General features: G+C 42.2%; 1 protein-coding gene across 3 annotated transcripts in view; it reads left to right on the forward strand.

The window, feature by feature from the left end:
• SLC1A2 (solute carrier family 1 member 2) overlaps positions 1-24,395 on the forward strand; it is a 164,306-nt gene that overhangs the window by 132,632 nt on the left and 7,279 nt on the right. For all 3 annotated transcript variants that reach the window (XM_025355220.1, XM_025355219.1, XM_025355221.1), the window contains 2 exons: positions 3,976-4,170; positions 9,945-10,079. In XM_025355220.1, coding sequence (XP_025211005.1) covers positions 3,976-4,170; positions 9,945-10,079 — 330 coding nt within the window. The remainder of the gene's footprint in view (positions 1-3,975; positions 4,171-9,944; positions 10,080-24,395) is intronic.

Here is a 24,395-nt window from a genome sequence, read left to right on the forward strand (position 1 = left end):
AATTCTGAAACCCATAGCCCATCATCAGGTCCTTGTTGCAGACCCTGTGCCCATGCACTGCTGGTGAGGTGGCACTCCATGACACAGCAGGGCCTGTTGCTCCACGGCTGCTGAGCAGGCAGTCAGGTTTCCCTTAAGCGACCTAACAGACCAATAATGCCTGGGAAACCAAATTAAATTTCCACCTTGCAAATCAATGAGGATTCAGTGCTAGTAGAAAATAGGGTTTCAGACCAAGCTGGAATATACACAATCTTGAGGATCTAGATTCTGCACCCATTTTCCGAAGATGAAGGAAAACACTTCAAAATTTCCTTCTTGGTTTTATAAATTTCCCATGACTAAGTATCTCTATCCATACAGATCTCCACTTGAAGAAAAGAGGAAAAAGAAAAAAAAACCCACCTGGTTTAATTTTATTTTTGTTTTCTGGTTATAAGCCTGGTATCTCATACTTTATCTCATACCTGGCTCATAACCAGAAAACAAAAATAAAATAAAATTTCTGCAGGCTCATTGTGAAAAAGTTCAGGCAGTGAATACAGTTTTGAAGAAGAAAATGAGCTTTGCCAATTATTCTATCACCCAGTGATAATTGGTCATAACCTTTTAATTAGTCTTTAGTTATATATCTTTCAAGTTCTTACTATGTATATATATGCTGTTTTATAAATAGCTATTTTTTACTAGTCAACATATCATAAAAGTTATATCTATTGCAATAGACTTTACTACCATTTTTTAAACTGCATAATAATGCACTGTATGTACTACAATGCAAACCCCACCCCATCCTAGCCACAGTGATGTACATTTAAGGCATGTCTATTAAACAGGGCTGTGACAAATATCCTTACAAATACATCTCTGCAAGGTTGTATGATGATCCCCTCAGGATAAGTGGAATTTCAGAGTTAAATGGTATGCACATTGACGGTTTTGAATCACGTTACCAGATTGCTATTCAGAAAAATTTATTATTTTATGTTCCCATTAACTGGGGTTTGAGGGTGTGCCCATCCCCGCTTACTTACCAGCTCTGGATATTACCGGTCACTTTAATGCTTTCCAGTCCTATTGGGTGAAAAGTAATCTCATGGGATATGCATATCTTTACTTCTCCTTCCCCTCCCCTTTTCCCCTGCCTCGTGAATTGTTCATGAACTTGGTCATTTCCCTGTTGAGGTATTCGTCCCTCCCTGATTGATTTTCAAGCTCTCTTTTTGTATAAGAATATTAGCTCATGTGTCACAAGTTGCAAATAATCTTTCTCTTCACTTGACATTTGTCTTAAAAAGTTACTGTGCTTTTTGCCTCTAGAAGTTTTAAATTTGTACTTAGTCAAAGCTATCAGTACTTTTCTTTAGAATTTAGAATTTAGATTTTGCTTAGGAATAGCTTCTCGAGTTAATACAATATGACTTTTTATTTTCTTCCAATACCTTTATGGTTTAGATCTTTCAACTATTTCAAAAATATTAGTATTATTTTCTTTTGAATGACTAGGCCATTATTTCAGTAACTTTGTAAGACAAGGTGAATCTTAAGGGAATTTGCATGGCCCAAATTTGTATTTAAATCAGAGACAAATGCTCAGATTATCCAACCAAGGCTGCAAATATTAGACCGATTTCTTCCCCAACCCTATATTTCATTTGAAAAAAAAAATGTGGTTTTAATCTTTCGTTAAAATGTGGTTTTTGCCTGGATGTGGAATTTCTTTGTTTAAAAGGCTGTGTGACATGAGTCATGTACCGAGAATTAACTGAAGGTTTCTTTGCCATCATGGTCACAGAGAAGAAAAAAAAAAGCAAAACCCAGGAACAGCCCACAAAATATCCTTCCTGCCTCCTCGGCCCTTGTACAGAATAAAAATGTTGAGGGTAGTTGAACGGCTTTTCTCCATGGTTCCAGAGGCTGGTGTCAGGGAGGGCAGAGGGAGGGGGTTGGCCTGAGACTGGCTTGTCTTCAGCCCTCCAACTTCAGTGCAGGCTGTTAAAACTAATACATAAAAAACAAAAGAAGCAACATTTATTATTTATTAATAATAATTATTATTAGCAACATTTGAAGGCTGTCATATGGCCATTGAGGCAGGAGCCAAAAAAGCAATGTCAGAATGTCAGCCCGTCCACATAGGAAAGCTTGAAATTAAAATTCTCAAGTCCTAGTTTGATTGGGTGGGTGGGTTTAAAGACACAAAGAAAGTCTGTCCAGTAGAGAAATAGAGGATATTTTTATACTTACCGATCATTTTTCCCAATCTACTTAATTGTCCAAAGACCATTTGATGACAGTTTGGAAAAATGAATGCAATAATAAATATAAATGTATTCCAGCAATCCCAAAAGTGTCCTTAGATTTGAGAATCCTTGCAATCGAGAATCCTGGCCACCAACCACAACTGAGCAGTCATCTCAGACCAGTCCTGGTGTCCTGGCAACCCTTCGAAAGGGCCCAGGAGAGGGTGGGGTAAGAGGAAGAAAGGGACACTGACTTCGCATTAAGACAGCAAGCCAGGTCTAATGGCATCTCCTGCGTGCAAATGAGGCCAGGCTCCAACTTTGCCCTGGGTTTGCAAGATTTTAGTTATGAAATGTTCCCCAACAAACATTTCTTCTTCCTACCCAAGACCAAGAAGGAGGCATGAGACAGACCTCTGACTTGAAATCACAAAGAATGTTCTGGTAAGAGAAATTTGGCTCTCCTAAGGTTGTTTTAGGAGCTTGTGGGCCAGTGGTTTGATAAGATGCACATCTGGGCATCCCTAGTTTTAGGGCTTCTGATTCGTTGGTTCTGGATAGGCCCTGGAATCTTCATTTCATTTAGCTTCCCTGGAGCAGATGGTCTTCTCCCACTCTCTGAGAAACCAAGACCTCTACAGGGATCTATGTCCAGCTTAGTCACTAATTCTGACCAGTAGGAGGAAACTTTGACAAAAGCTGTAAGTGCAAGAGAGAAAACACCTCCAAGTGTTGTCTGCATTGCAGGTTTTCTAATTCACTTTGCTAAAGTTTGAATAGAAAAAAATCAAGAGGACGGACCATGAAGCACTTCCATGGCAGCTTGAGTGTTTTGCATTGCTTTCTACATTACTTAAACCTTGCAGCAAATCCACTCACCCTCCCATGCCCGTCTATCCACATGGAGATAATATTCTGGCCTTTAGCAATCCTTATTTTTTATTGGTCTCCAATTTTGAAGACATATGAACATGTCAGGAATTCTGGCCTTTGAGGCTGGATCATGTGGTCATGAATCCACATCCCAGGCCTGGGAGGAGTGGGGGTGAAGTCACTTCATATTTAGTCTCTGATTTGCTATTGAACACATGCTTTCCTGCCCCATGTCATTGAAGTGACTGTAGAATTGGCTGATGAGCATGTATCAGGGTGTTGGACTATCTGTGAGGTTCCCCAGTGAAGTGCTTCAGCTCATGCTGAAGGGTGCTGGACATGTTTATTGTTGTGGAAATTAGCAAGCCCAGCTCAGGGCAATTTCTTGGGGCTAAATGCGATCCATTCAGTCATTTTATTGGAAACAGCATTTCTAGCATGAAATTATGGGTTATCCAAAAATTCCTCAACCCATTTCACTGTTGATAGCTGATTCTTTTCTGACATAGATTTTTTTTTTTTTTGCAACCCAATTAATATGGGCAATCAGATGCACTACAATATCGAATCCAAGATGGAAACAGTGGTCAAAAGAAAACATCTTCAAGTTCTGAATGTATCTCCAGAACCAGAACCAACGAAAATATTTTGCTGCCTATTAGCATCTCAGTAAGATTGAATTTCAGCCTCCAACTCACCAGTTTTTAATCTGGCTCCAGATACTGCTTTTTTGCATGTCACCTTGCTTGATTGACACAAAACAAGAAAAACTAAGGATGCAGTGGCGTTCCATTTTGTGCATTGTCCTGCTTCTCTAAAGTGGACATAACCCTGTCTCTCTCTTTCTCTTTGTTCTCAGTGCTGGAACTTTGCCTGTCACCTTCCGTTGCCTGGAAGAAAATCTGGGGATTGATAAACGTGTGACTAGATTCGTCCTTCCTGTTGGAGCAACCATTAACATGGATGGTACAGCCCTTTACGAAGCGGTGGCCGCCATCTTTATAGCCCAAATGAATGGTGTTGTCCTGGATGGAGGACAGATTGTGACTGTAAGGTGAGGAGGGTGGGGTAAAACACAAAAACAACTACCTGTTGTTCTACCCCGTTTCCCCTCCACACTAGCTCCATGTGACAGAGGCCACTTGAATTTCATTTCTGCTGGTGGAAGACAATGAAGGTAATAAAAGAAGAGGAATTATTGGCAGCCTTCAAAAGGAAAAGATTGCGACAAGAAAGAAGACTCTCATTAATGCCTCCTGTTTGTATTGCACATGTCAACTTGCTTTAGAAATTGGATATTATTTGATTTTTAGCAATCCTGTGATGTAGGCAGGGTAATTTCCTTGCCCATTTAATAGACGAAGAAACTCAGGCACCAAGAGGCATGGTAGTTTGTCCATGGCTACAGCATGGCTGTAAGTAAGGCCAACATCAGTAATGATTTGACAGGACTGTAACTGAGGCCAACATCAGCTGACTCTGGATCCAATTTTTGTTTCACTAAAATATGCTCCGTTCAATATTCTGTCGCCAGAGGGTAACGGCAGAAATTACAAAATACTGGAAGAGATTCCTAAATATGACATATAAGATTTTATTACAAATAAATAGCACATAGTTTTGCTTTTACTAAAGCTGTTTTTATTTAAATGCATTCATCATTTTAAAAACTCAGAAAGAACATTTTCCTAAGAGATCATTAAAAATGTGTTGCCTCACCATAAACTTAAAGATCACACCTATTATAATGCCAAACTAACACTTCACTTTCTTGCTTATAGGTTAAGTCATTGAAAATATCGGTCTTCAACCCTTTCAATGTTATATTGACATTATAGCATGAAATAAAGCTTTCTGCAATCATCATTTTAATATTATCACTCTCAACCCATCTAAATGCTTCAATTAAGCCAGAAGCCAATTTCTGCCCTAACTTATGTTATATCCCTACTCTCAGTCTCAATTTCCTCATCTATAAATAAGGAAGGTATTCATAATTTGGGGCTAAAAGTTGGAGTTCATGGATGGACTCCCAGCCCAGAGTGTTGCTTTGTTTGCCTTGAAATATATTGTAAAAAGTTAGAAATTCATCCTCTTGTAAGACAGCTGCACTTCAGTTTCCTACAGTCTCCCCTGCCTACCCTATTACTTATGCCTGGTCTGCTGCACCTGTCACCACAGCTTGGTCTTTTAAGACACTGGAGTTTGTCAGTTTTGGACTCAATAATGTGTAAGTTTTATTTCCCTTCTCGACTCTATGTGATCAGAAAACATAGGGAGTAAGTGAGTCACATTCTGTGTGACAGATGTACTTGTAGTAGAAAGAGAATTCCAGATATTAGAATAGCCAAGGCCTGGGTGATTCATTTTAGGAAATGAATGAGGTCGACACTGGAATACACTTTCATCCTCCACGATGATAATCACTCCACTCTTTGGTTCCTCTGAGGTAGCAGACTCTTTCCATATATTGCTTTGAACATGCCCAGCAGTCCTGAAGAGAAGGGATAGTCATTATTCCCATTTTACAGAGGAGGCATGTGAGGCTCAAAGAAATTATGTGACAAACCTAGGTCTCATGGTTATGGGTGGCAGAGGCACAAGTCAAATTTCTATTCCACAGTTTACTTCTTCCAACCACAAGTCATTTCTTCTTTCTGACTATGACTCAAAAACAGACATTAGAATAGTGTTTTTATTGGCTTTTTCCATTGGGCATTAGAAGGGGCAATATTTTTTGGGTTCAGGCTAAGGCGCTAGCCTCTTTCTCCCACTTCAGTTTCTCCCCCAGGCAGCACTGTCAACCTCTATATTAGAAACTTTGGTAATAATCTGGTGTCTGGTTGATTCATGTTATTCAACAGTCCATTCTCTGGTAGGCCTTTAGTGGACTAGGGCCATTTTAGGAGATCTCTCCTAAGAGGCAGTGTTCATTTGGGTCTGATGTCTCTACATGCTCAGATTTTTAAAAAGTTCAAACTAAGGGACCACCCAGTATCTGTAGCAGTGCTGGAAAATTCCTCTAATCATGTCCTCTATGTGTTCTAGGGGCTGATATTGCCATGGAATGGCCACTTCAGAGCCTGTGCTTGATCTGTCTAGCTCTGAGGTATTCAACCAGCTCAAGGACATTTTTGTTAAAACACAGCTTTCTCCTTTATCCTTATAACCATTCCAGAAGATTTAGTGAATATCCCATGTGCATCTGAGTTCACTTTAGCAACTCAGCAAATAGAGAAAAGAAAAATTCCCCATGTTTAATACACACACACACAATATGAAAACATGAAATAGCAATCACATTTATTTAATCAGCTAGAATGTATCATCTGAAATGTCTTCCAGTGACTCTCTTGCTAAATTATCTCACCTTAGATAAGGAAACAGAGGCTCAGAGAATAGATCACACACAGCCATCTAGAGGAACAACTACAATTTAAGTTTCCAAATGCTGGCATATGCTTCCATTTATTTAACTTGTGATCCTAGAAACAGCCCTAAAAAGTAGATACTGGGTTCCGTGTTTTACAGATGGAGAAAATGAGGCACAGTAAGATGAGGTAACTGGGCCAGGATCACACTGTTTATAAGAGGCAGAAATGGGATTTGAACCCAGACCACCTTACTCTGGGGTTTGTGTTTTTAACCATTACACACACTGCCTCCACCATATTATACTGTTGGGTTGCAAAATAATAATTTACATACATATAATAAAATCTTCACAACCACCCTATGAATTATATACTACAAGGGAGCCTCAGTTTCCTCATCTGCATAATGGGAACAATAACAAATTCTAGGGTGGCTGAGTACATGGTGCCTGGCTCATAGTCTCTTATGAGTGTGAACCAGGCACCAGTCAATAAATGTTAGCTTCTATTATTATTATTGATGTCTAATAAAACACACAACACTCCTAGAATATTAAAGAAAAATGTGGCCATGACATCATGAGTACCATGATGTTACTGACAATGGAAAACATATTTCAGGTCAGAAGATCAAGTCTTTCAAAATTATGTCCTAACAATTATCACAAGACTGCTAACCTCCCTTGCTTTAAAACTCAAAGACAAAAAGGGCTTCTTAAGACAGTCTTTTGCCAAGCAAAAGTCATTTCTGCTCTCTCAACAATTGGTCTTGATGGTAACCATATTTTCCATTAAGTTCACACTATTAGATGGGAACTTACAGATGGGAGAATAGACCAGTGAGTGATTGAATTTATGCTTAAATTCTATGAATTTATCTACATAGGGTTTGTTTTATATTAACAGTGATACTACTGAGCATTTTCAGTTGACAAAAGATGAGTTTGACCATACACATTTAAATCTCTGGCCCCTGGGTGAGTTCAGTCGAATCCTCCTGAATTGTAGACCCCACAAGGGCTACCTCTGGGGCACCCACCACGGGTGGATATACTTCATGCCTGCAGTTTATTTGGAGGAAAATAGCCAAATCTATCTTCATGCTGCACTTCCAAGTAAATTCTTCATTCCTCTCCTTTCACTGCATGTAGGAAAATAGTGATTAGAAATTCTCAGCATTTTATTAATTCATAGAATTTTCAATGTAGGGAGGGATCAAGGCCATCAAGGACCAGCGTGGCATTGAAATCAAGTAGACCGTTGTTCAAATCCCAGCAGACCATGTTCAAGCTGTGTGACCTAAGTTTCTCCACCCATCCTATATATGTTTTCCTCACCGTGAAAGCAGGTGTTACCATATAAGTCCCTTGCAGGGTTACTGTGAGGTTCTGCTCTGATATTGTGTGTCTAGTATCTTAACAGCTTCCAGGAACCCTAGAGAAGTGAGCCAGGGGAGTGGAAGACCAGGCAAAGCAGAAAGCAATGAGGGATGCAGGGAAAATCACCGCCCGAGGAACTCTTGCAGGGCTTAGAATTCCACAGACAGACACTGTGCCCACTGGAGGGTGAGGATATTATTAGGGTGGAGGACAAGAGGGGAAAGCAACTTCCAGGAAGAATTATCTTGATAAGACTTTGTCTCACACAACCAAAAGATAACCAGATAATGTTAATGTTAACCACAGTTCAAAGGGATGTGCAAGAGTGACTCAGAGCAACTGATGCTGTAAATAAAACAGTCAAGGTCAAGACCGTTGGAACTTGGGGAGTTCCCCTTCCCTGGTGTTCTGTCTGTTTGGGAAATGGTTGAGAATTCCCTTCTTCCAGCTCTCGGGGTTTTAGGGAAGTTTTCATTGCAAAGCAGCCTGGTCCTATCCAGATTTCTTGACAAGAAAAACAATTCACATTCACTGGGCGGGATGGGGCGGAGTGGGGATGGGTCAGAATGTGCCCGGCCCTTCTAAGTGCATTTTAATTTATTAGCTCCTGAAAGCTTCTGACCAGCCCATGAAAGAGATACCATTACTGCCTCCTTTTTACAGGCGAGGAAATCAAGGCACAGAGAGGTTAAGTTGCCTGTAGTCACGTGGTTATTAAGTGGCAGAGCTGGAATTTGAACTCAGGTTGTTCAACTGCTGAACTTTCACGGCTGAGCACTCCACACTGTACCTCTTGTGACCCAGATAGATTCAAGGAAATTGGAGTGCGCCGAGCCTTGACACCATGGAGTGGGAGGGGAAGGGTGTGGTTGGGGAGTCTGTAGATCACACCCAGGGGAAGTGTCTATGCAAGGATGGGCCTAAACCTGGGAAGGATGGCAATATGGGAAAAACAGCTCAAACCACAGGCTCTCCAGGGGACTTAATCTCCCAGACGTAAGATTAGGTATATTCAGGGCCCTCCCGATGATAAGACCCCAGGATTCTGTGCTTGGTCGCACTGATGGCCCGGATTTAGTTGAAACAATTTGAGAGGCTGCCTCTCAGCTCATAAAATTTCTGGGATTTTATGACTACAAAGAAAGCAGTCCCCGTTACCTTTTGGTACCCACAAAAACAGCTTAGGAATCCATATTTCTAAAGTACTCTTGAATATTTTGATATGATATTTTGATGTGACAGCTTTGTACAGATGGCATCCAGAAAAGAGGAAAAAGAGTCACTGCCCTTTGCCAGACCGCAGAGACTCCCTGGTGTCAGGACAGGGCACTGGAACTCCAGATTAACCCTCTCCCAGAGACAAACTTCAAAATGGTGCTGGGTGTGGCCCTGGCATTGTTCGGAAAGCACTGATGAGATGCTTCAGAAAGAAAACCTCCCTTTCTTTCATTATCATTTCTTGGCATCCTCCTTCTGAATAATGTATTTTCCAGCCCACAGTGAGGCATCCAGGCGCCTGATGCTTAGTGTCATTTGGAATCTGTTGATTTGTTCCCCTGATGTCCAACTCAGTTGCGTCTGGATATTTGCTATTCTGAGTTCTCCTGTTAACCTTGGCAATGGCCTTCTCAGACCCTTGCCACGTAGTCCAAAAGCCTCTGGTGCTCACAGAGACATAAAAGCATAAGCAAAAATGAATGCAGTTGTGTTCCCATGGGAGGATTAAGGGCGATTTGTTTTTATCTTTAGTATTTCCTTGCCTGCTTTTAGAGCCACGCTTACCTTATTTGAGCCCTGTGATATATTAGACTAATTGGATAGCATGATGGGAATAAGGCTCCAATCCATGAATTTATAAGCTTACATCATAGTTGAGCAGAACCCAAATAGGCCTTAATCCTTAATTCCTGGGTCTTAGTACTTTAGATTTCTCTATTCCTTGGTGCAGAGTATGGGGTGGGGGTTGGGAGGGTGGGGATTTTATGGCTGCAGGAAAATTAGAGCTTAAAATTGCCAGGGTTGGTTTTGCTAAGATTCTTTCCGTTTCCATGACCTGGACTTCTCTGTTCTTATAGCCTCACAGCCACCCTGGCAAGCGTCGGCGCGGCCAGTATCCCCAGTGCCGGACTGGTCACCATGCTCCTCATTCTGACGGCCGTGGGCTTGCCAACAGAGGACATCAGCCTGCTGGTGGCTGTGGACTGGCTGCTGTAAGTGCCTGTGGATGGGGTTCTGCTGGGACTGTGAGTACTGCCTCCCAGGGATGGACCGGTAGCAAGGCTGCAACCAAGATCTTAGCTAATCCCCATGGCAACTCCCTCACTCTTCCTTCCTCCTTCCCGCTCACATTTACTGAGTACCTATTTGAGAACGAAAGAAGAAAAAGATTAAATATTTGAAGGCCTCACAGTCTAGTGGAGGAATCAGATAGATTATGACACAAGGTTAAAAGTATAGTAATAAGGAACCAGCTACTGATGCATTCAAAGACTCTCAGAACATTATATTGAATGAACAGAGCCAGACACAAAGGAATATGTACTGTATGATTCCATTTATATGAAGCTCTAAGAAAAGACAATGTAACACGTATCAATAGAAAGAGATCAGTTGGGGCTGGGTGCAGTGGCTCACGCCTGTAATCCCAGCAATTTTGGAGGTCGAGGGAGGTGGATCATCTGACGTCAGGAATTCAAGACCAGCCTGGCCAACATGGTGAAACCCCATCTGTACTAAAAATACAAAAAAATTAGCTGGGCATAGTGGCATGTGCCTATAATCCCAACTCCTGGAGAGGCTGAGGCAGGAGAATTGCTTGAACCTGGGAGGCGGAGGTTGCAGTGAGCTGAGACTGTGCCACTGCCCTGTAGCCTAGGGGACAGAGTGAGACTCTGCCTAAACAAAAAAAGAAAGAACAAAGAGATCAGTGGTTTCTTAGGGCCAGGTATAGGGGAATAGAGATCAACTGGGAAGGAACACAAGGAAACCTTTGGGAGTGACAGAAATGTTCCGTATGCACAGGTATGCACAGGTGTCTACATTTGTCAAAACTCTTCAAACCATGCACTTAAAATGGGTACATTTTGTTGTATGTAAATTACACTTCAATAAAGTGATTAAAACATAGCACACATATAAAAGCACAGTGATAGAGAGAAGCGTTCATCCCAGTCAAGAATGGAAGGACAGAGTGGAGAATATCAAGAAACATGAAAATGGTTACTGAATTTGAGTGTTCACTAGGTGAACAGCTACTAGACTGAGCACTTTTATCTCCCTCTTTAACAGCCTTGAAAGTTCCATGTTATTATTCCCACTTTATAGATGAGGACACTAAGGTTTGTAGAGGTAAAGGGACTTGGGAATGGACAGATATTCGACCCTCAGTCAGCCTGTCTCTGGAGCCTGACAAATTCTTGTTTATGGTCACATTCAAGCTTCTAAAGGCAGTGGTAGCTGAGCTGAATCATAACCAATAGGTAAAAGTTTCTCAGGTGAATGTAGGGAGAGGGGCAACAGGACATTCCAGTCAATGCCAGCCTGCACAAAGGCACTGAGGTTATAGCACTGTGAGGATGTACGAGTGGTCTGGTACTCTTGGAGGCAGCGGGTGGTGAAAGGTGAGCAAGATGGACATCCTCAAAGGTCGTGCAGAGAAACTTGAACTTGACCAAGTACAGTAGTTCAGCTACCTTTCTCAGTGAAGGACATTTTCCTCCTTTACAAAACTCACTGCCCATTCACAAAGGTGGGAAAGTCTAAACAGATGGTCCTTGATAAGGGGGTTGCAATGGATCCCCTCTAAGTGCCCACTTGGGCTTTGACATTCTATGAGATATACACTGATGCCTCCTATCCAGCATTGGAATTATATGATAGGGCCTCTGGCAATGCCAGTCTTCAATGTCAGAGGCACAGAGTGATAAGTGCTGGCCCAGAGGCCCAAGGCCAAAGTGCCCACACTTATTTTACAAACTGCCTCACTTGCCAGTAGCAAATTTTCTGACATTTATTGGCATTGATTTTAAGAGCCAGAAACCACATTTTTTTTTTTTTCAGATGGAGTCTTGCTCTGTTGCCCAGGATGGAGTGCAGTGGTACGATCTCAGCTCACTGCAACCTCTGCCTCCTGAGTTCAAGCAATTCTCCTGCCTTAGCCTCCTAAGTAGCTGGGACCACAGGCATGTGCCACCACACTCGGCTGATTTTTGTATTTTGTAGAGACAGGGTTTTACTATGTTGGCCAGGCTGGACTCAAACTCCTGACCTCAAGTGATCGGCCCACCTTGGCCTCCCACAATGCTGGGATTACAGGCATGAGCCATTGTGCCCGGCCTCAGAAACCACATTTTGTGGACTTGAGTTTGTTCCTCCTTCCTACCCCCACCCTTCCAAAGAGAGGAAAATGCAAGTGGCTGAAGGGAGGAAGGACATCTGGGAAGGCTAAAAAGAAGCCCAACCTCTCCATAAGATGTGCCTGCTGTTGGTGCAGACAATAGGACTTAGGTTAGAAGTAAGAAGTGCCCAGCACTTTGGGAAGCCTAGGCGGGCAGATCACCTGAGTTCGGGAGTTCAAGGCCAGCCTGATCAACATGGAGAAACCCCGTCTCTACCAAAAATGCAAAATAATTAGCCGGGTGTGGTGGCATATGCCTGTAATCCCACCTGCTCAGGAGGCTAAAGCTGGAGAATCGCTTGAACCTGGGAGGCGGAGGTTGCAGTGAGCTGAGATAGTGCCATTGCACTCCAGCCTGGGCAACAAGAGTGAAATTGCATCTGAAAAAACAAAACAAAACAAAACAAAACAAAAGCAGAAGTAAGAAGTGGCTCCCTGAACAGAATCAGTTCAACTTAGGAGGGCTGCAAGGAAGGCCATGGATCTTCTTGACTGGCTCCTTCATCATCAGAAAACGCTCAGGAAATACCTTTAGCGGAAGGTGAAGAGCAAACAGAATAGCCTCATCTCTGTCTCTGCCAGTCTCTCAGGTGGTGGTAGTGGCATCCTTACCTGCCAGCTTGGTTGTTCTCTGTGTCCTATGTTGGCCCCAAGGGACAGCCTTTCTCATGACATCTGTTCAGACAAGGCAGCTGAGAGTCAATGGTGGTGTATGGGTGGGAAGGATTGTGAGAGAAGGGGATGAAGGATACAAAGGAATGGGGTAGGCTGTTGGATGGAAGGGGGACCAAGGGGAAATGAAGACATTGGCAGTGGTCTAGAGACAGAGCACATAGTAGGAGCTCAATAAATATGTGCTACTCTTAACCACATAGTTGCTGTGTGATAATTAGGGTCCTCCCACATGAGAAGAAAGATGAAGGAAGCCATTTAAGTTCTGCTGGCTTTCCCTGTGACTTGTTGCTGACTTAAACCCTTGACTCTTTGCCTGTCAAGTCTTTTCAATGCGTGTTGTCATTGAGGGTCCCTTGCCTGCTGCAACAGTATCACCTCGCTTTTTTCTTGGGCTTATTTCCAAGGCTTTAAACCACCATTAGAGATTCATCTTTTAAAAAAATATTATTGTAGAGGCTGCCCCCCATTATAATACAAATGCCTTTGAGTGGAAAAAATGCACTAATATGATCAGGAATGAGGAAAAGGGGCTGATATTTGGTGGGTACTGCAATATCTTTACATCTGTCTCCATTTAATCATTAAGGTGCCCTATGATGTATTTCCAGATGAGAAAACTGGGAATCAGAAGAGTTGAGTGTTTTACCTGATGCACAGCAGAGCTTGTATAGCCAGGTCAGGGCACTTCACCCAACTCTACACAGCCTCCTAATTTGTACTAAGCAGTTCTAGCAATGGGGAGGAGGAGCAGAGAGGCCCAGAGTTGGGAAAGTTGGAGAAGACACACTTATTAGGGCCTCCTATTGGGCTATGGTTTGAATATTTGTCCAGTCCAAAACTCATGTTGACATTTAATTGCCATTGTAGTAATATTAAGAGGTAGGACCTTTAAAAGGTGATTACGTCATGAAGGCTTCACCCATGAGTGGGGTTGGTGCATTATAAAAGGGCAAGTTCAGCCCCTTCTTGCCCTCTCTTTGCCTTTCTGCCTTCTGCTATGTCCTCATGCAGAAAGAAGGCCCTTGACAGATGCCAGTGTCTTGATCTTGGAGGTTGGGAACCAACCTCCAGAACTCTGAGGAAATAAATTTCTGTTCTTCATAAATTACCCAATCTCAAGTATTTTGTTATAGCAGCACAGACTAAGACACACCTGAATCTGCATGCTAACCAGAGAAATATTTTTGACCTATTTTTTTCTTCTCACAGCATGAAAATAACAAATAGACTCAATGAGGACAAATGGGGTACAATCAAGGTCTTAGCCACTCTTAGAATTCAAGTCCTCCACCCCCAGTGCGTCTGCCATTGTGGGCCCTGTTCCTTCTTGGCAGTCATTTGTTCTGAAGCCTGTTGGATGTGAGTCACTTCATGAAACATTCAAAACCCTGCCTACTTCTGACCTAAATGTTAGCAAATGAAATAGGAGGGCCAGGTCCTCCCAGATCGCCCCACGCAGGTGCTCACATGCTTACACTTGCAAAGGAAAGCAGAGCGTCCTAACTCCAGGGCTGAAGTGTGTCAGCAGGAGGGAGTTGGATGAATTTTTTTTAAAAAAAAAAAAAAGGATGATACATTTAGATTAACTATAAGTAAGAGAAAACCCTATCCTTGGCTGGAGGTGGGAAGAAAGGGGCAAATGAAGAGCTGTTATCTAGTTCTAGGGCTCTGATCTCAAATGGAGGGAGGAGTGTGATGAAGGGAAAGAGAGTCTAAGAGGCAGGAGCCCTGGGTCTGAGAGCTCTGCACTTACTATCCACAGGACCTTGGGCAAGTGACTTTCTGAGCCTCAGCTACATTATGTGTAAAATGGAGCAATAACCTATCAGGCTGGAAGCAAGAGTCTAGGTTCAATGCCTTTGAGTGCCCTTCTAGTTTTAAGACCTAGAGTAGAATTCTGCTGGGGATGAATGTTTGTATACAAATAAACATGAGCATTCCTTTTAAGAGGAAAAGAAAAAGGAAGGGTAGAGGATCCTGGGAAAATGTGTGTAGCTGTTTGTAGCTAGGTCGGATCTGCTTTGAATTAGTAATGGTGGCACATTCTTTCTCACCAGCAAGAGGAGTTCCGGAAACTAGCTCTTGGTTATGGGCTCTGTGACTGTTGGGTGCTCATTAGTGTGTAAGTGGTGGTGGGGGCTAAGATGAGATGGGGTGCAACTGGCCATTCCCTAGATAAGTAGCCTGTGGAGGAAAAGCAGACAAAAAGAAAAGGGGGAATTTTTTTCTCTTTAGCCAAGGTTTGTAAGCTTTCATAACTCTAGCAATTTTTCCATTTAAAACCAAACAAAGCCTACAGTGACATTTAATGTGTCACAGTGTTTGCCAACTGCTGGAGACCAGCCAGCCTCGCTACTGCCCTTTAAGCCCTGGATGGTTTTCAACAGGCAGGCTTAGCTGCTCTGTAAATGTCATGGTGAAAACCAAGATTCTGGAGTCCTGAAAAATGCCGAGTCCCAGAGCACCGGATGGGTGGGACTGTTTAAAACTAGAAGCTTTCCCTGGGTCCAAGAAGCTCTTTGTGTCAGGAGCCCTTGGCAGATATTTATAAGAGACCTTGCTGACACCCCAATGTCTCTGACAGAGACAGGATGGAGTGATAAATAGGAGCCAATACCAGGAAGAGGTAATAAATAACTGGGTCTGGCTACAGGTAGGAAAAGGAAAATCAAAATAAAGTGAAATCCAAGTGGACCTGTGGCCCAATTCTCACGTAAGACTCTGCTGGTGAGATCTTTTCTGGGCTCACATGTGCTAATGGGGGAATATAGTTGAGATGGCACTTAGAAGGAAGACCTCAAAGAGCCTCCACCCTCCAGGAGTGCTCTGAAGCTCCTCCCATTGGCATTCCTCTCTGGAGAGAATAGAGCATTCGTTCTCAAACTTGAGCATGCACCAAAATCTCCCAGAGATTTATCTGAGGTGGGGCTGGAGAACTGGCATTTCTAACAAGTTCCCAGGTGATTCCGTTGGTGCAATCTCCAGGGACTCTCCCTTCCAGAAGCAATGAACTAGAGACAGGGAAGGAAAACAGGAGTTTCTGATTGTGGGTATATGAGCACCTCTACTTTTTTTTTGAGTAACAGTTGACAGTTCATGCATCCATTCAGAAAAATAGATTGAAAGGATGCAGGATGCAAATAGCTAATATTTAGTGAGTGTCCCTTAAGTGTTAGACATTGTTCTAAGCACTTTACATGGGCTTGTTTAAAAGTCACAGCAGATTATGAAGCAGCTAATAGTATTATCACTGTCTTACGGTTGAGAAAACAGGTTCAGAGAGAAGTAACTTATCCCAATTTAGTGGATATTAACTGGCTGAATTGGGGTTCAAACCCAGATGATCTAGATAGCCTTGGGTGTTCCAGCGTGCTCATCTGAGTTCTGCTGTTTTAAAAATTTAAGACACACACATGTATGTGCCCACACACACACACACACACACTTAACTGACTGACTTACCCTCCACTCATGGCTGGTGGAAAACAAAACTAATTCCTACATTAATCTTTTCTTTGAAGATTTTAGGGGCTTATGTCTGTCTTAGTCTTTTGCTTTGATTTCCCACTTCCACTGAATTCTCTTTTTTACACCTTATCTCCAGTCTACATCAACGTCACCAAGGAATGTGGCCCCTTTTCCACTAAGTCCTTTCCTCTCTTGCCAAAGTGTCTCTGACTTGAGGCAGCGTAATTGCAGATCAAGGCGGGACGGGGCAGGGCTATAGTTCTGTGCAGCAAAATCATTTTTAATATATCACAAAATAAATGCGTGTTCATAGAAAAGGGAAGGACAAAGTTTAAAAGAGTAATAAAATGAAAAAGAAGTCATCTCCCCTTCGCCTACTGTTGAATCTCAAGTGTTATTTCACTGTTAATAATTTCAGGTAGGACAGAAATAAAATAAAAATGTAATGTTAGGCATCTCCTTTTTAAAAAAATCTTTTAGTATTCCCCACTCCTGGGAATTTCCCCCTGGGCCTCCTTGTTCTCCATCTTTGAATCTTTCCCCGGCTCTCTGGACACCTCTCTCCTTTTCATCTGTAAAGTAATCTGAGCTCTCTGTGCCTCTTTCCTCATCCTTCTAGATCATGGCCTGCACTCTGACTTTTTACCACCAAAATATCCAACTAGATATTTTACTAAACAAAAACCAATTGTGTCTCTAGAGCTAATCTGTTTTCAAGTCTTAAACTCACAATCCATCCTGGTCCTGCCCCTTCCGCATACCAGCCTCCTCATTCTCCCCTGCCCAGCCCATGCCATAAGTAAATGAAACATGGTCTCAGTCCTCAGGAGCTTATAGTCTAGTAATGTGTCAAGAAATCCCAATGGAGCATGCTAGGTGCAAAAAGAAATGGATAAGATGTAGTGGAGGAATAAAAGAGAGAATGCTCTGATCCTGTTTTCACTTGGACTAAAAATGGTAATATAAGGAGAAGCTTCTTCTGGGTCCTATAAGCCTTTTATATAAAAGAGCCTTGGTGGGGGACCTCTTGGTTGACAAGCACTCAATACATGTTAGCAGTTATTATCTTCTCAACATGATTGCAGGTGAGTATCACTCTCCATATGTTATGAATGAGAAAACTGAGCAGGACAGGCTAAGAAATCTTTTCTGTTGGAGCTGGGATTGTTATCTAGGCTGGAATCCGGACTTCACGCTCTTAGCCAATGCTTACATGGATCTCCTTTTCTTCCCTAACCCCATGTGACTTTAGCCCTTCAATGCCCAGAGCTGTGCCAGCCTTCCTCAAGTTTGGGGCCTCAAGTGACCCCTCTGCCACACCCTGCCCCTAAAGACAGTCCCTTGACACCATGCATCCTGAGAGGCAGGCACTATGTTTTGTTTCTATCAATATTAAGTTCAACCATATGAAATTGCCAATATTTGACCTTTTTATATTGAAATAAATGGCAATTTCATATGGTTCAATCCAATGCAAGACACCAGATGAATTGTGGGTGACCCAGCTCCCTCGGCCCTGTTCTTCTCTGTGAACCAGGAGTTCCAGACAATTTCACATTTCCCTGCTAGAGGATTTAAACTGAGAGATGAAGATGAGACAGAGTACCTTGGTACTTGTTTTTCTTCTAGTGAACCAGACCCAGTGACTCAGTGTGAAATAACTCAGTCAAGCCCCTCTCTCATTTTTGGTTCCCGGTGACCTCTAAAGCATAGCTGTGTCATCTGTAGAAAACCCACGAAATGGGCCAGGCGCAGTGGCTCACGTCTGTAATCCCAGCACTTTGAGAGGCTGAGGTGGGTGGATCACATGGTCAGGAGTTCAAGACCAGCCTGGCCAACATGGTGAAACCCTGTCTCCACTAAAAATACAAAAATTAGCTGGGCATGGTGGCACATGCCTATAATCCCAGCTACTCGAGAGGCTAAGGTGGGAGAATTACTTGAACCAGGATGCAGGAGGTATGGTGGCAGTGAGCCAAGATCACGCCACTGCACTCCAACCTGCGATACAGAGTGAGACTTCATCTCAAAAAAAAAAAAAAAAAAAGAAAATCCATGAAATGCAAGATCAGCTTTCATCTTCATCCTCTTCTTTCAGTCCTGACACACAGCCTCTAGACCCAAAGATGGCGTCACACACTCTAAAAGTTGTTTTTTACCAAGTCTTAAAGCTCCTGAGATCAACACAAAAGACAGGGTTTCCTGAGTGGTCAGGGATGATTGTGAGAGAAAATGAAACTCTTTGCCTGTGGAGAAACTTTCCACATATGAACCGCAAACTCCCATGTCCTGCTTTGGGCCTGAGCTAAACTTCCCCAGAGTTGGTCAGACATTCCCCTGGCAGCTTCAAGGGTGTTCTGCCTTGCAGCATTTTCAGAAAGGAAGACCCAGGTAGAGCAGCCATGACCTACCTCCTGGCTGGGCATCCTGGGAATCTTCCCAGAATGCCTTGTGGCAGAGAAACCTGGCATGAGAGGGTTCTGTATTCTAGTTTAATCCAAATTAACAGCTTTCTGTTTAACAGAACCCCTTTAACGTCCTGCCTTCTCACTTAGAAACCTATCTTCGTAACCTTGCCTTTTACTCCTTCCCTTCTGTATTGATGGAATACAGTCCCTCCACCAAAGGAAATGGCCCTTATCTGCACTCTGGACTTTGTCCTCTCTGATCTCTCTAGGAACCTAACTTCATCAATTATTCCCCCTTCTCTGTGTCTTCAGTTACTTCTTCTCCACCAACGTCTTCTCTTTTTGATTTAAACATGTTCAAATATTCTACCTCTTAAAATAAAAATTTGATCTCCTTTCCATTTCCATCTGCCATTTCCTCTCCTTCCTTTCTTATCAATCATCTTGAATAAGCTGATTATACATAATGTCTCCATTTCTTCACCTCACATTCAATTTTTCACCTGTAGTAAGCTGGCTTCTATCACTACCTCTGTATTGAAACTGCCCTTGCCAGGCCAATAGTGACCTCTTTGTTGTTAAAACCAAAATAACTTTTTAATCTTTATTTATTTATTTTTTTTGACGGAGTCTTGCTCTGTTGCCCAGGTTGGAGTGCAGTAGTGCTATCGCGGCTCACTGCAACCTTCATCTCCTGGGCGCAAGTGATTCTCCCGCCTTAGCCTCCAGAGCATCTGGGATTACAGGTGCACGCCACCATGCCCGGCTAATTTTTTGCATTTTTAGTAGAGACGGGGTTTTGCCATGCTAGCCAGGCTGGTCTCAAACACCTGACCTTATGATCCGCCCACCTGAGCCTCCCAAAGAACCTTCTTACCCTCATCTCACCTGATCCCTAGATAATAATTAGCATTGTTTGCCACACCCTTATTTTGGAAGCATACTTCCATTTACTTATGAAATACCAAACTCTTCTAGTTTCCTTTCACTTTTGCAGGCTCTTATCTTTCCCATTCATTAAATGTTGGTTGACCTTAGTGTTCCAGCCTAGACTGTCTGCTTTTTTCACTCTGCATTCTCTCCAAGGATTAACTAAGCACCTCTCTGGCATCCTCAGCCATCTCTATGTGATGAATCCTATTATCACCTGCATCTCAGATGTGTCTCCTGACCGTCAGTCCATATTATCAGCCATCTGTGGGGCATCTGCTCATAACTGAGTCATATGCTTCACCCTCAACGTGTTTAAACCAAAGCCAGAATCTTTTCCACTCCAACTCATCATACTCCCTACATGTGCTTACATTGTCTACTGGTTGCCCAAACCAGAAACCTGAGAGGAATCTTTGACTCTTTTTTATTCCCTATAACCAGTCTTCAAGTCCTGTAATTCTGTCTCCTGAGTCTTGCTCAAATCCATCTTTTTCCAAATCCACCATATCCTCACTAACTGGATTTCACTCTTTCAGGCTTATCTTTTTTTAGTTTGTTCTTCACAATGGAACAAACATGATCTTTTCTTTCAATGGTACTTCATTACACTTGGGATAAAGACTAACCCCTGAACTTGACTGATAAAGACTAACCCCTGAACTTGACTGATACATGATTTGGTTAATTCTTATTTTCTGCGTCTCTCACTATACTTGTTAGCCATCCTGAATTCATCCAAGTGTTCCTACCTCTTAGATTTCCTGCATATTATTTCTTTCCTCTCTCTAGCTCATTTTCTTGGACTTATCCTTAGGGCCAACTCAAGATATTTCTACTTAAAGCTTTTATTATGACGCAAGTGTGATAGTGTTCTACCTATATGACCCTGTAGCACTCTGTACTCATTTCTTTTTGAACATTTATCTCACTCTACTGGAGGAGATAGACAAATAAACAGTACATGGGTTCTTGGGGAAAAGGGAGTTTAGGAAGGATTTTTGCTGCCTGGGCAATTGGCATAGTGCCCTTACACACTCTAAGAAGCTTATTAAACATCTGTTGAATAAATAAATTCACTAACAAAGAACTCAAAGTATTAGAGTTGATGTTTTCTTCTTCTTTCTACTTGGCTATTAACAGGTGTAAGAAAAGGAACATTTTCATGCTCATGTATGCCTGTAACCTACAATGCGTACTTAAAGCATGTCTAGTATTTTTCTTATTCCACTTAATACAACCTCCTGTGAGGCTGGTATTAGCCTCATTCCCTATTTCATGCTCAGGTGAAAAGTGATTTCCTCAAGTGGGAACCAGAAGACCTGGGTTAGTGTTCTCACCCAAGGTCCAGGGTCCTTTGCATCTTGATTTTCCATCAAAAGAATAAAAGCATCAATCTGCTTTTATTGTTTTTAAAAAATTCATTCATTCATTCATTCATTTTTGAGACAGAGTCTTGCTCTGTTGCCCAGGCTGGAGTACAGTGGCACAATCTTGACTCACTGCAGCCTCCGCCTCCCAGGCCGAAACGATTCTCCTGCCTCAGCCTCCCAAGTAGCTGGGATTATAGGCATGTACCACCACGCCTGGCTAATTTTTGTATTTTTAGTACAGACTGGGTTTAGTAGAGACTGGGCTGGTCTTGCACTCGTGACCTTAAGTAATCCACCCACCTCTGCCTCCCAAAGTGCTGGGATTACAGGCATGAGCCACTGCATTCAGCCAGTCTGCTTTTATCCTGTACAACTCTGTCTTGCATCCATTCCTGTCCTAATGGCTATTTCATTGGCCAGAGTTCTTTTTCAGATGCAGGGAGATCTGATGGCATGGAAGAGATGTGGTGGTAAAAAGAAAAAATATGGGGAAAACTTACTCAGAAATCCTATTCCAAAAACTTGGCTACTTCAGTGGCTGCTTCTGGAGAGCAAGGATTTGGTGTCAAGGGTTGAAGAAGCAGTCGTTTGTAAACTTATGTCAACCACTTGAGTGGAAATGGATTTGTTAAACTGGAAAAGTCGTTAACCCTTTAGCATAGTATTTTGTGCTTTTGTTCAAAACATGGTATGTGAGTGGAGTTATCCCCAAAAACGGTAGGACCCAGCACATAATGAGTGTCAACTATGGGCTAGGAACTGAATTTGTCTTCCTCAAATTCTATAAAGTATTAATAGTTATTTTGGCTACATGAGAAAAATTATGGTTGAGCAAGTGTCTTAGTCCATTCAGACTGCGTAACAAAATACTATATACCAGGTGGCTTATAAACAACAAAAATTTATTTCTTACAGTTCTGTGGAGGCTTGGAAGTTCAAGATCAAGGCACTGGCAGATTCTTTGTCTGGTGAGGTTCTGCTTCCTCATAGACAGCTATCTTTTCACTCTAGCCTCACATGGTAGAAAGGCCAACGAGTCTCTGTTGGGCCCCTTTTCTGAGGCCACCAATCCCATTCATGAAGGCTTCACCCATGTGACCTCATCACCTCCCAATGGTCCCATCTCCAAATACAATCACCTTGGAGATTAGGTTTCATCATATGAATTTTGGGGGGATGCAAACATTCAGATCACAGCAGTAAGTCATCCAGATTGCACAGTTAGTAAGTAGCTGAGCTAGATTCAAAACCAGGGCTGTGTGGTTCCAGGGTGCTTCTCAACATGTGGCAGATGCTGGATTCTGGAGTAGTACTCCCTGTGTTCACACTTGCTTTATGACTTTACTAGGATGTGAGACTTTGGGAAGCCACTAATCTCTCCAGGCCTTAGTTCTGTCATCTAGTAAATATGAATAATAATCCCTCTTCAGAGTTATAGTGAGGGTTAAATAAGGTAGTATCTATAAAGTATATTCTTTTTTTTTTTTTTTTTTTAATTTCTTGAGGCAGAGTCTCACTCTTGCACCAGCTGGAGTGCAGTGGCATCATCTCGGCTTACTGCAACCTCTGCCTCCCAGGTTCAAGCAATTCTCCCGTCTTAGCCTCCCGAGTATCTGGGATTATAGGCACACACCATCATGCCCGGCTAATTTTGTACTTTTAGTACTGTATTGTTAACCAGGCTTATCTCAAATGCCTGATCTCAGGTGATCCACCCGCCTCGGCCTCCCAAAGTGCTGCGATTACAGGCGTGAGCCACCATGCCCAGCCTATAAAGAATATTCTTACACATAGTAAGTGTGATATAAATTTAATTGTCCTCATCATTATCACCACCACCACCATCATTACCTTTGGTCTCTTTCTTTGCCAATAATGCAAATTATTCTGGGCTATGAGATCAGTGGGTACTCAGAGTATTGCTCTGGAAGACTTTAGCATTCTTTGAAATTTTGCAATTGGTCAAAGGTATTGGATATGTAAACTAAAAAGTATCTGAGTCAGGTCTCAATCAATTTAGAAGCTTATTTTTCCAAGGTTAAAGACATGCCCAGAAGAAAAAAACATGGAATCACAGTAACAGTCTGTAGCCGGTACTTTTCTCCAAAGATGATTTTGAGGGCTTCCATATTTAAAAGGGAAATGCAGTCTGGAGGGAAAAGAGGGAGAGTCTGGTCACTTTACTGAATCCACATGTTGCCAGGGAAAAGAAGCTGGTAGGGGAATAGATAATTAGGTATTTGTCTTGTGCTCGGTAAATTGGCACTTTACATAAGATAAGGTGAACATAGAGTAGCTACCTGTGGAGATATTTAACTATTAGCTATCTGCTTAGGAACAGAAGGAAAGGCAGTTTCTTGCATGATTCAACTTTCGGCTTTTTCTTTTTTTTTTTTTTTCCATCTGACATAGTAAATTGGGGGCTGGAGTTTTTACTTTCCTTTCACAGATATGTGACTCAGGATACATTCCAGGAGGGACTGAAAGTATAGTGGAGTAGCTCCAAAGTAGACCACAACCATATAATGGACAAATAGGTCAGCTAGTTAGTTGGGAGTGTTGCCATAGAAATTGTGCTATAAATAGGGTTAATGTTTTCAGGGGGTGTTGGTAACTTAACTAGCCATATTTGGATGAGCTACCTAGAAGTTGCCACAAATATATTTGAATTGACTTGATACAATTTATAATAATATTAGAATTATACATCATAGATTAAATATTTTTTTGAGTTCCTATTAAATGTCCGGAAGCATGTAAGCACTTTGTTATCTTATTTAATCTTCACAACAACCTTATGTATTGGAGATTTTTATTATATTCATTTTATGAATGAGGCAACTAAGGCTCTCAAATGTCAAGTATGATCAGGTTGTCACACAGGCAAGGGACAAATTGGCATTCAAATCCAAATCAGGCTGCCTCTAAAGTCCGTGCTTTTTCTTAACTACTGTCATGTATTCCTTCCTAAAACCCACATACTGGGACTTCTTAGCCACGTATTCCAAGTGCCCGATTTTGTGGATGACCTCAAGACCCAGTCTTCGTTCAGATGTAGACCCAATCACCCTGAGGCAGATTCTCCAAAGCAGAAGAGGCGCAAGAGCATTCTCAGATGGAGAGATGCCCACAAGAGTTAAACTCCAGCTCTGATCACAATTTTTCCCACATTTTCTTCTTAGTTGAAATCAGAAAGATGACCAGCTTATACTTTGCAAACAACTGGCCTTGCAAGGGAGCCAGGCCTGACTCTTCCTAGTGCAGCTTCCTTATTAT

This window comes from Theropithecus gelada, chromosome 14 (assembly GCF_003255815.1).
Source record: "Theropithecus gelada isolate Dixy chromosome 14, Tgel_1.0, whole genome shotgun sequence".
Classification (NCBI taxonomy): Eukaryota; Metazoa; Chordata; class Mammalia; order Primates; family Cercopithecidae; genus Theropithecus; species Theropithecus gelada.